Consider the following 13,048-nt stretch of genomic DNA (forward strand, 5'->3'; position numbering starts at 1 on the left):
AAAATAAATATACCTTTGATAAACACCAATATAGATGGAACGAATAGTTCTTAAACATTTTTACTTCAGATTCTAGTGTTTTCTTATCAAAATTTGACTTTAACCATATGAAACCACGGAAACGTAAAAAAAAAATTAGGCCGTGCATACGATATTGTAATTTTACTTCTTGTTTATGTTACTACTATTGCCGTTACATTCAGTGATAGAGGGGCTTTGTACAAGTAACATTAGTACAAAGAACACCACTAAGGATTCTATACAGTCTGATACCAGGGGGGTGGTAACACCATGAACTACCTTTATTTATTCAGCTGACACTTTTCTTGAAAGCAACTTAAAGCATTTATACAACACATCTGTAGTTATTTACCCATTGATACAGCTGGGTAGTTTTACTAGAGCAACTTAGATTAAGGACCTTGGTCAGGGGAAACTAGAGCTGGAAGTGGGAATCAAACCAACAACCTTTGGGTCCAAAGGCAGTAGTTCGAACCACTACGCTACCAGTTGCCCCAATTACCATTCTGGTGATGCCGCTGCAAGGACTTCCTACACGACAGCGAGCGAGACGAACGGTTGAGTGTCAGTCTAAAGAGGAGAGCCTGGGTAATGCCAGCAGAAGTAGAGCTGTGCTCATTCGCCATTAAAAGGGATGCAACTTGAAAGCACGGCAGCGCCGCCGATACTTTGCTTTCTTCGACGAGAGCCTCCCGACCGCAAGCGCGCGGTTGCCGCTTCGGAAGACGCCGGGGATTAGAGAGCTACGCGAAGCCTCGGAGAGGGAACCGAGCATCGGGAGCCGATCGCAGGAGCCTCCTTGTGGAGTCATGAGAAGAGATGCACGGGGCCAGATACCAAAGGGTCCAAGAGAAAGAAGGTGCGGAGGCCTTTGAGGGAAACCAGGAAGGAAGCGTTGGAGGCGTGGAGTCGGCATGAATACGACGGCTCGAGCCGACCGCAACAACAAAGTACAGTCACCCTTCACGGATGCAGGTGGTCGACTTGCGACGTACGTGACTTGGGACAATCCAGACTTACAGCTCATCACCTTGATCATGTTGTTTCTGAGTCCTGATGCGTAGCGGTAACATCTAAGGATGAGCCCTCTACGCACGTTAACGTCGGCTGGCCGCGCTACTGCAAAGCACGGTATTTCGGCATCTGTCAGCGATCAGCGACCTGCGATTCCGTTCAGGTTCCTCTTCATTCAAAACAGCTAGCAAGAGAAAAAGTGAGTGTCCCGGTGGTGCTGCGAACGAAAATGAAAGCGAAAAATACTACACTGCATTTATATCGGAGGGTGTGGTGGTGCAGCGGGTTTGGCCTGTGCCTGCTCTCTGGTGGGTCTGGGGTTTGAGTCCTGCTTGGGGTGCCTTGTGATGGACTGTTGTTCCATCCTGGGTGCGTCCCCTCCAGCCTTGAGCCCTGTGTTGCCGGGTGAGGCTCTGGCTTGCTGCAACCCTGCTTTGGACAAGTGGATTCAGAGTGTGTGTGTGTGTATGTGTGTGTATTCGTATCATTGTTCTAGATTGCTGTTATTTTGATGTAAATAATGTGTGAAATCAGTGAAAAAATGTAACAAAGCCTGGCTATACAACACAGCATTTACATGGGTTGGTTGGTTGGTTGGTTGGATGGATGGATGGATGGATGGATGATACAAATAGCTGCAATATAAGTATAAATTAAGTAAAAGTATATATTAGTATATATGTTTGCATATCCTTATGGTTCGTATAATATTGCACGAGGGGATTTACGTCGGAACGGAACCCAGTCGTAGATGAAGAAACACCTGCATCATTTTCTCGAAGAAAATGATTTTTGGGTCCGTGCATTTCCGACGTGGCTGGAACGATCCCACAGCTCGGCCGCTATCGGGAAAGACGGCCACGAAAGCATTATTCCGTGAAAGCTGAGAGGGTTTCTGCCGGAGGAACGTCGGCTAAAAAAGGCCCGCTCGAAATGACGCGCAATAAAGAGCGAGCGATCTCGAACGCGTAACCTGGCTCTAGTCGGACGCGTAAGCGACAGATGCATTTTGTGGGCTGGATGTTACGTCTGCGGGCGACGTCCAGGCACCGAGCTCATTACTGGGCAATCTGCTGGAAAAACAGCAGATATTTAGTCAGAACTGGTTTCATTCTGAGCAGGAAGAAGGAAAGCGGGCCAAGTAATGAGCTACTTTCTGAGCGGAACAAACCGAGCGCTTTCGAACAAAGGCGAGAGAAACGCGCCGTTTGCGACTCGGCCGTTGCTCTCCGGAGCCGATAACGGTCGACCGCGCCTCCTTCGTTACGTGCCTAAAAATACGCGCTCGCCAGCCGCCGGAGGATCGCGGCAGCCGTCGTCTTTCGCGATGCAAAGTCACCTGCTCCGACCGAAGGGCGCTTGTCGTAACGGCTTCCGAAGGAACGAGCAGGAACGGAGAAGGTCGCGAAGAACAGTCGGAGGCTTCGAAGAGGCCGTCGAAAAGCACGTCGCACGTCTTACCCCGAAGCAGAAGCGGCTCATCGCGTTGACGGCGGCCCCCATCGGCCCTGGCTTGGAGAAGAACGCCCCCGCGCCCAGGTGGGGGTCTGCGCGGACGCTGTCCGGTACTCACGTCTCCTTAAGATCTCCCGATGCCGCGAGCCTTCGCTAGGGATGATACGCGAACCTGAGAGAACCGCTCAGCTGCGGTTCCTGAAGTATCCGGACCCGATCTACTCGCGGTCCACCTCCTGCGCCTGCCGATCAGCTGGCGGGGGGGTCCCGCCACCCGACTCCGACGAAAAGGCCACGCGAGAACCTTCGGACGAGGGCCGCAAATGTCCCAAGGACGTCCCGCGGATCCTCCCGAGTCGACGGGAATGCTCCTCGCAGCTCTGCGTTCCGGTCCCGGTACCCTCGCGCGCCCCGTCGCCCCTCCACCCTCCACCACTCAGCACGGACCCCCTGGCCCCTCGTATTACTTTCCACGTGCTCACTGGTCCCGGACCTCATTACACCGCATTTGCTACTAATAAGGTTTCCTCTTACAGGCCTCGGCGTCCACGGACAAGCGGAGCGCTTGAAACTTTAATGACATCCACCCTTTGTTACCTTCCAGCCCCGAGCGGAGGAACAAAAGAACGGCGTCGCGCCGCGGTTCGAATTCGGTCCTCCGGTAACGTTTCTGGGGCGCAGCTGGAAGGCGACCCCGGAGACCTCGGCGCAGACGCGAAACCCGACGCAAACTTCCCGAAGAAGTTCCGAATTCCTTTCCGTTGTCTCGTTTCTGCGACTTCTGAGACATGACAGGCAGGTCTATTTGCAACCGCGTGTATGTTTATAGAGCATAATGAATGAGCTACACGACTGGACTCAATTCCCTCGAACTTCGTCAAACCAAAAATAATAACTGTAGAGAAACAAGCACTTTCATTTTTTTTTTTTTTTTTTATTTAAGTACACACAATTTATGTCGTTATTTCTTTCCCATTTTTAACTGCAGGACCGAAAAAAAAGGGTCCCAGCAGACTTTCCTGAACGGCTTTGCAGTGGGTATCTATGGCAACACCCCCCCTCTACGCATTATAGGTGTTTACACAAGTGGACACATTTGGTCCACACACCATAGATCCAAAGTAGTGTGTTTGTTCTTCTGTTTTTTTTTTTTTTTTTTGTTTTCCCATGAATATTTACAATTTTCCCTCACTGGTTATTATTCTTTCCACTCTTGTTAAAACTGAACAACAGACCTTTGGTGCGGATCGTGGACACCATCCCGTTTCCACAAGCGCCGCACTTACAGCGCAGGTACGCTGTTAAGAGGACTTTGGCGGCTCAGTCTGCAAATACCGAGTGACTGAAAAAATACCTTAAAAAACAATGTGAGAGCATGGGAGAGAAAATGGGAATTTAAAAGAAATTTTTTGTGCTGCCCACAAAATTCGGCTACTTTTCTCCAAAGCAACCTAGAATGTTAAACTACTTTCAGTTATTTACTCAGCTGGAGAATTTTACCAAAGCAGTTTAGGGTAAGTACCTTGCTCAAGGGTACTAGAGCTGGAGGTGGGATTCAAACCAGCAACCTTCAGATGCAAAGGTACCAGCACTAGCCACTACACCATCAGCTGCCCCACAAAGTTTTGCGAACTATATGTTATATTTTCCATTTGGAGTTTCAAGCTGGAAACTTGCAACTGGCACGAGGGCTTCGAAACCCTTCCTTTGCTGGAGTTTAATCAAGGAAAACGATCTTAAGTTTGGTTCTAATTAGACACAGCGGGAAACGATGCAGCGAAGCAGGTTATATTCAAGGGAGTGTGTGGGATGAGCGCTGAGAGGATCGCGAGAGTGGCGCCAATAGCCGTGTGATCCGATTTCACCCGGAGCAGAATTAACATTCAGATTTGTTTACAAGAAAAAAGAAAAATCAGTCCTTAAAGTGTCTCATTGGAGACAGAGTCCAGATTACAGCAGAGGAAAGGGACCAACAAGCATAGGAAGGTTTGGGTTTGGGGGGGGGGGGGGTGACATTTCCATGACAACAGCTAAGAACCTGTCTGGTTGCAGGTTTGCATTCTGGTTTTCTCAGTTTGTTTTCCTGCCAAACATTTTCTGCGAGCAGAAGTAATCCGTTCAAATGAAATCGCTGTCCGTCTCCTCAATGGAAAAGGAAGGAAAAAAAAATGCCAGGCATTAGTCAGTGCGGTCAGGTTCTCCAGGCCACCTTGAATGTAATCGCCCTCTATTGATCGTAGCACATTCTGGGCACCTTGCTAACACTCCTTTCAAAAGCTTGCTTATAGTGCATTATGTGCAATTACCTCAATACCGATCTAAAGCACACAAAAGCGCCGTTAGAACTAATTATAACCACAGGGCTGTTTGAACAAGAACCCTCATCTCGACGATCATCGACCGCCTTTTTCTCTCCACTCTGACCTGCTAGAGACTCCTAAAGGAGAGTCACGCGTTCTGGTATATTCCTGCAGATTCCAGCAGGTTCCCGCACCTTCCGTCACGGTCCCAGAAGTTCCCGCGGACTCCCTCGCGCCCCCACGTGCTGACACACATCTCCACGCGTTCCCGGAAACACCGTCACGCATTCAACCGACTGCGAAGAGGTTGAGGGAAACCAGAACTTACGAACTTCCTCTTGAGCTTCCCCTTGCCGGCGCGATGGCTCTTGTTCTCCGCCGGTGCCGTCCCAAATTCCGACGATCCCAGATGGTCGTCCACGGAGGCGCTCTTACGCAGGTAGGCGGCCCGAGAGCGGAGCTGCGAGAAGGGCGACTGGGAGCGCGGTCGGGCCTCGGCGCGCAGTCGGCCGGCCTCGGCCTCGCCGCCCTCCTCGTCGTTGTCGTCCTCCAGCCTCCACGCTTCTCCTGGAGGAGCCAGAGGGACTCACTGGATGAGGACGGTTAACACAACTGAGACGGAGATACGGAACTGGAGAAGGCCAACGTGCAGAGCAAGAAGAAAACCAAACATTGGAGGGCACTGGAGGAGGGCAAATCAGAGAATGGTTACAAAGGACAAAAGAGAGACAAATAAGAGCCTAATGGGAGCGAATAGATGGGAATGAAAGAGGACAGCGGTGGGAATTCAGAGCTGGTGGAAGGCAGACAAAAAAGTGTTGAGCGCAATGCAGAAGAGGTCCTCAGAAGTAATTATTTCTAGACCTGTACTAGGCCTCTTCTGGATTGTCTAGACTCAGGGTAGGTACTGCACACCGCACACATTTATAAATCTCAGGTCTGAGGCACTCTTGGAAATTCAAGCTCAAACAAGATCTAAACATTCGAGCTTCTTAAGTTGACTCGTGCTTTTGGCAGCTTATGTTAATAATCTGCCCAGTGCTCAGCTAACCAGCTTGAACCTGCAGTAAGTCAGCTCTCTCTACCATCTCGCTCTACCTTAAACACCTACTGTCTACCGCAGACGGGCCTCTAACCCGAGCTTCTCGGTGGTGGAATTTTCAGCAAGGCTCCGTCATCACTGGAGGTTACGTAATGGCCTTCGCTGTAAAACACAGTATCGAAATACCACAATAGCACTTCATTGTCGTTTTTTGCTATTTATCCGCCTCTTTGCTCACCGATGATTCATGCTGCTTGGTGACTCAAGCAAACATCAATGTAACGTCACCGTCTGGACCGCAGCCAGCGGCTTTCAGTCCTGAAGCTGCCGATAAACTCACCTGAAAAAGGAGAGTATTTACGAAGAATACCTGAGGGGAGAATCAGGCAGTTAAGGCTCACATAGGAGGCTCGTGAATTAGTTTCTCGAATTAGGAACGTGCTGCGAATGGCACTCAAGGCAAAGTGTACTCCACAAATGCCGACACCGGTTGCCAGGCAACAAAAGCGGCCAATGACTTAAGTCTTTCGATTTGATATTTGTGAGCGACAGCACAAAGTCGGAGCTTGGGAAGGAAACACAGATGTGAGCTGGCGAAAGTAGGCAGTCAACCCTTCGTTGAGATCTTGGGTAACAAGGGAAAGTTGGACTAGACTGGAAGGCACGTCTCAGACGGGACGGCTTTGAGCGACGATGCTGACCACAGGTATTAAAAACATGACAGTCTGTTGGGAATATTCCCAAAAATCGACGATCCCATTGCAATGACATTTATTTGTATGCGTCTAGATATATCGAATTCCAGCGGCCCGAATCTGGATGCCGTTCATCTTTTTGAATGTAGGAGGAAAGTTCTGGTCCTTTCACAGAGTGTAAAGGAGTAAATAAATTCAGAAGGTTCTGACTCGTTTAGGTCTCGCACTGATTTTTGCTGGAAGACGTCACAATCGCTGCTCAACAGCACTGCGAGACGATCTACTTGTTCCGGAGAAAAGGATCATCGCAGGATATTGACAAGAACAAAGAAATGCCGGTATTGAATTACAAATGACTTCTAAAGAGGCCATTCTTTCCAGTTTCCCACAAAAGACGAAATTATTTCCTGTCGGACAAGGATCTCGGCAATTTGAGAAACCGAGTGCCTCTGCACTCCGTAGGAATTTCGAGGTCATAAAGGGGTGCTAAGCATTGCTACTTTTAGATGTAAAGGTTTAAGGCTCAAATGCCACCTTCTGTTGTAGGACTCTTGTGTAAGGTACTTGCCATAAAAATGCACCACTAAAAATTACAGTGCTGCACAAATGGATAAATCACTGTTAGCTGCTCTGGAGAAAAGTGTCAGCTGAATGAGTAAATGTACACTCCTGAAGTGGTCCTGTTGTAAAGCTCTAGAGCGCCCCTAGTGGCGAGGGTTAGTACGACACTCCGAAGTTGAGCTGTGGAAAATCGCAGCTCTAAGCCCTTCCGGGGCCTTTTGCCAGGCTCTCAGCAGTCACTGGCAGCGCATGTGTCGGTGCCATCGTTACTGCGGTATTCCCCTCCCCCGTCTTCATTGTTCCACCTCTTTGAGAGTTTCGAGCGTGATCCAATCTCCCCACAGGCTTTAGGAGTGCAGCGCCAAGATTTAATGTCGTCTTTCTTCCCCAGTTCTATAGCTTGAGCACTTGAGCGCCATCAGTGGCGCGCTACAGAGAGGGGATACGGGGAGGTCGCTTGCAGAGCGACCGCGGTTCAGATGTGGGCGGGGGGTTAAAGCTGATTACAATAGATTCCTCCACTTGATGACTCATCTCAGTTACTGTTCCCTGAATTAAGCATCTGCTAAGAGCAGCAAAAAACATCCCCTCTCTTGTCCTTATTGTTTCTGCACTGCAGTGGGGAACATCCCTGCAGGCACGGACAACAGGCACCAGGCCAAGCCAGCAGCTTGTGGGGTTTACATTTTGTCACATACACAAGATCCCTTTGAGTCTGTGTTTTTTTTACCACGTTGTGCCCAAAGAAAAGCTTCAATGTGACGGGCAAAATTTTCTTGGTTTTTTTTAGCAGAGGGCAGTGGAATGGCACTGGCTCACTCCTCTAATACCGGTGACTACCACGCCCCACCTTTCATGTGGTCGACTGGAATCCGGCATGGGAGCCATAATACGACAGACAAACCCCTGAAATGCGGAAGCGAGGTCAAGCGAGGTCAAGTGAGGTCAAGCGAGGTCAAGCAGCACCTGCCGAATCCATCTCGCTTCAACTTAGTGACACATTCCCTGCTCAAGGCTGCTGGCCCAGCCTTCCTCACAGTCCCAGAAGCTCTAGGAATAAACAGAGGTCAAACTTGCCCGTTGCTTTTCGAAACACACCTGGTGATGCGATGTGTCCCGTCTCCCGATTCAGGTCTGCAAAACAATATGAAATGTGCCACAGCTGGCAGGGACCTCGAGGAAAAGGAAGGCAGGCTGCGGGGACAGTGTCAGTATTCTGGTTAAGCACACCTTGTTGTACAATGTCATGGTTCCATGAACTCAGGAAGCGTAGAAGTCACAGTTCTGACAGAAACTGAAGGCTTTGATTTCCCCAAAATTGGAAAACAGGCAAGAATCCATGAAACAGCTGCACTACCGCGGTTATACTAAACAGGAGGCCATAAGGTTTGATTATGGCTTGGATCCTCAAACCAAACAATGACCTTCACTTCTGATGTACCATGTGGTCACTTCCCCTGACACACTGAGGCTGGAAAAGCTACGACACTGATGCAAAAAAAAGAAGACAGGGCTCCACTGTGGACTACGTGAAGCCAGCAGGGATTTATTAAATCCGATGTCAAAGGCAACGGGGAATTTTGTGGCCGTGGAACAAGAAAAGGAGCCAGAAAGCCAAACAAACGTGTCAAGCGAGTGGGATGAATCATCTCTGTTTGGGGTCTTTTTCCTCTTGCCCATCTGCGGGTTACTGCCGCGCACCCTCTGACATTGCCCAGGTGTGTGACTACTGTCCCGGGGGGAGGCTTCTAAAGAGACACAGGGACAGCAGGAGTCCCCTTCGACGCATCGTGTTCCAAAGTGTTTGTGGTGCCCGTCGCTTTCTGGCACGGCCATAAAGGGGACCAACATTTTGTACAAGTTCAACCTTTCCCGCTCCATGTTAACCACATTCGCTAGAGCAGCTTGTGGCCCGGTGGCTAAAGCCATTGCCTCTGGACTTGAGCCACAGGTTTGAATCCACATGCTGCTGCAGTACCCTTAAGCAGGTACTAACCCTGAACGGCTCCGTTTCTGCAAACAGGTAAATCACTGCACGTCACTTCTGAGAAAAATGTCAGCCAAGTGAATTAAACTAAATGCAAGGTGGATGTTGAACTGTTACAAACTATTCGCATGGACATTTCGATCAATGTTATGGTGATATGTTTTACATAATACAAAAGTGCTTAACCAACTGAACGAATTAACCGCCGAACAACGAAGAACTGAATGCAAACTTTATTTTCCGTGCAGGCAACCGCATGAGACAACAGCAGTAAATGAAGCTACAGAAGCAATGCTAAATATGGTAAAAATTTAAAGGAAGAATATTATTTTAAAATTACTTAATTTTTAAAAAAATTTATGAATATATAATGTTGGGGGTGGCGCGGTGGCACAGTGGGTTGGACCGGGTCCTGCTCTCTGGTGGGTCTGGGGTTCGAGTCCCGTCCTGGGTGCGTCCCCTCCCCCTCCAGCCTTATGTCCTAAGTTGCTGGGTTCAGCTCTGGTTTGACGTGACCCCGCTTGGGACAAGCCGTTTCAGACTGTGTGAACTTTATTATTACTTTTAATTTATTTATTCTATTATTAGTCCAGTCTCAACAACAGAGGCCTACGCAGTCAGCCATATGAATGCACATCTAACACCTGCGGAGTTAAGGTCCCACCAGAGCAAAGCTCACTGCGAATGCAAAAGAAGATGTCGCCCTCACCTGCAGGGGGCAGCGTGCACGCCTTGGGGTGGTTGGTGCTGAAAAGAGGTTTTCTGCGAGAAGGACTGCCGCTCACTAGGTCCGAGCGGTGCACTCGTGAGACGGTCGGGGACTGAGGGATGCTCGGAAGTGTCCGTGACTTGGCCAGGAGCGGTCTCTGCAACTTCCTTTCCAGCGACCTGGAGGGGAGGGCACACGACAGGACATCCGATAAATCCGGGATCAATCGATAATAGATCGGCGTCATTTTCGCTCTCGTATTCGCCGTTCACATAGGAAACCCTCCCCCCACAAAACAAACGGGCAGTCCGTTGCGCTAATGGTGACGCCATCCCATTACCGGCGCCGACCACAGTGGAGTAATAAGAAAAGATTTATTCCGAGCGAGACTCCCAGTTCATAACTGCGTGGAATTCTGGCGGAGTACCAGAAGTGTGTGCTGCCTAAAGGTCAGCCTGCCTTAAGTATTTAATTATAACTTTTTTCTGCTGCAATTTAGCAACTAAAATAGCGCAGGCAATAAGGAGCCGGCGGGGAAAATTACACAGTGAACCACGCGATGGGTTTGGTTTGATCTGAGCGCAAACTACTCCAATTAGCTTCAATGCAAAACCCTATTGATAAGGAACAACGGTAAATCCAAGCCATTTGGGTGCTTTTAGCACAAAAATGGGCCTATTTCTCCCTCCGCCGTCGCGGGCCTCCGTATGCATCATAATAATACTTCCAGCACATGCCACAATGGCGCTAAGGTTAATAACTGCAACAGACCGAGGGGGGACATTCAAGATGCAGAAGCAGCGTGGGAGCGCAGGGGCCAAAACGCGGATATCATGATGGGGAGGATGTGAGTCACAGTGAACGGGCACCGCCGTTCCACTCAGCCCCGAGTCCTCGCTGACCCCCGATCCTCTTTCAGCATCAATGATGTAACGCACACCGGTGTGATGTGGCGGTTGCACCACTGCTGCTCACCATGACCTGACAAACCAGCTCCCAAACAGACTCAGATCGTCAGTCCTGGCGACACGGACCAGCTTGCTGCCCATTCGTCGTGTGCCCCGAGAAGGTATGGCCGCTCCAGTTGCTATCCCACATCCATTCCTTTCTCACCCACTCGCTTTCAGTGACTTTATGGCAAGCTTTATTTTGCTAAGTGTTTATTGCATCTCACGCCAATGCTCTACGCTGCACAGTTAAACGACAAATTGTAGGGTGTACTTACTTTTTAGCAATTTCATTATTACATATTCTTTATTATGTCCTTACGACTTACTTTTAACATCTTTAATTCAAATTCTTCATTATTTTATCATTATTACTCTTACTATTTGGAATTCATTCATTCATTTTCATCCTATTATATCTTACTCGTATGTCTTCTCTTTCCTATGTCTGCCTTGGAAATTTCTAGAACACCAAGCACCCCTGTTCAGAAGGTTTTGGCTGGTCTGTTTTGTGGGTACAAGAACATAAGGGTGGGATGTATATAAGGATGGGGAACAGATTGGCTATCTGCAATGCGGTATCATGCGGGGAGACTCTGTAAAAAATTATTTGAAGCCAATTTGTGCCTCAGTATTGAGACTTGAAAGAAGCCGGGATTGTCTGCAAAAGATGAAATTCAACATCAATGGACACTGCACTGTAGGACACTGTATTGTAGAGCTGCCCCAACGTCAATGGACACTGTACTGTAGAGCTGCCCCAACATCAGTGGACACTATATTGTAGAGTTGCCCCAACATCAACAGACACTGCACTATAGAGTTGCCCCAACAGACAGACACTGCACTGTAGAGCTGCCCCAACATCAGCGGACACTGCACTGTAGAGTTGCCCCAACATCAACGGACACTGCACTGTAGAGTTGCCCCAACATCAACGGACACTGTATTGTAGAGTTGCCCCAACATCAACAGGCACTGGACTATAGAGTTGCCCCAACAGACAGACACTGCACTGTAGAGTTGCCCCAACATCAGCGGACACTGCACTGTAGAGTTGCCCCAACATCAACGGACACTGCACTATAGAGTTGCCCCAACATCAGTGGACACTATATTGTAGAGCTGCCCCAACATCAACGGACACTGCACTATAGAGTTGCCCCAACATCAACGGACACTGCACTATAGAGTTGCCCCAACATCAGTGGACACCATATTGTAGAGCTGCCCCAACATCACTGACACTACACTTTAGAGCTGCCCTTAGAGTTAAAATATACACACCCTTAGGAACTGATTGTATAATCCAACGGAAATATGGACTTTAGGGATACACCCATCGTTTACAGAGTCTGGTATTTTTCTCATAACAAATTCAGTTTCTTCCCACTGAGAGGAGTAAATTTCAAACTACACGTAAAAATTGAAGGGCAGCGCAGTGCTACATAAAAGCCACGCGAAGGTGGCATTTTGGAACTCGGATCTTTTCACGTTTATTTTTTACAAACCGAAGGGCTTTCTGACAAATAGAAGAAAAAGTCCTCGAGATGGGCAGATGAAAACAGAGATGTTTGAAGGAGTAAAGCAAGCGAGAGGTGTGCGGAATCTTTTAACCTTCATGCAACTCGGTGCCTTCATTCAGAAAAGAAGAGAAAAAATATCTTCACGTTGAATCAAAACCCAAATTTATACAAGGCAGGCTAATTGTTACATACTTGGCACGGGAATGCATTTTACCATTATGGTTTACACTTGACGTTCCTTTTTTAAATGTGTGGATGACTAGAGTGTTTGCCTTTCTTCCACTAACAATTAACTTGTGATTGGCATAACAATTCAAAGGAATTCTGGACACACTTTCTGCACTGAAACACACACACACACACACACACACACACGCACACACACACACACTGGCTGAAGCCACTCATCCCAAACAGGGTCATGGCAAGCTGGAGCTTAACCCAGCAACAAAGGGTGCAAGGCTGGAGGGGGAGGAGACACACCCAGGATGGGACGCCAGTCCATCACAAGGCACCCCAAATGGGACTCGAACCCCAGACCTGCCAGAAAGCAGGACCCAGTCAACCTTGCTGCACCACCGCACCCCCTGGGACAAAACAATTACTTTAAATATATATTATTGGAGGACAAAAACTATTTGGAAGGATAAAATGGGGCACCAAATGTTTAAGATAAGACAAGATAAGATAAATACTTTATTGATCCGTGTGCAGGGGAGAGTCGAAAAACCGAAAAAAATAAATTACACAGTTCCTTGATAAAGAATTGAACCCAGGTCATGACAGCACCA

At 48.5% G+C, this 13,048-nt stretch overlaps 1 protein-coding gene across 1 annotated transcript in view; it reads right to left on the bottom strand.

The window, feature by feature from the left end:
• The window catches only part of ankfn1b (ankyrin repeat and fibronectin type III domain containing 1b), a 191,138-nt gene that overhangs the window by 127,936 nt on the left and 50,154 nt on the right, over positions 1-13,048 (bottom strand). The window contains exons 3-4 of the mRNA XM_029246519.1: positions 9,785-9,963; positions 5,119-5,357 (exon numbers count right to left, since the gene is read on the bottom strand). Of these exons, the coding sequence (XP_029102352.1) occupies positions 5,119-5,357; positions 9,785-9,963 (418 nt within the window). The remainder of the gene's footprint in view (positions 1-5,118; positions 5,358-9,784; positions 9,964-13,048) is intronic.

This window comes from Scleropages formosus, chromosome 20, assembly GCF_900964775.1.
Source record: "Scleropages formosus chromosome 20, fSclFor1.1, whole genome shotgun sequence".
In the NCBI taxonomy this organism is placed as follows: Eukaryota; Metazoa; Chordata; class Actinopteri; order Osteoglossiformes; family Osteoglossidae; genus Scleropages; species Scleropages formosus.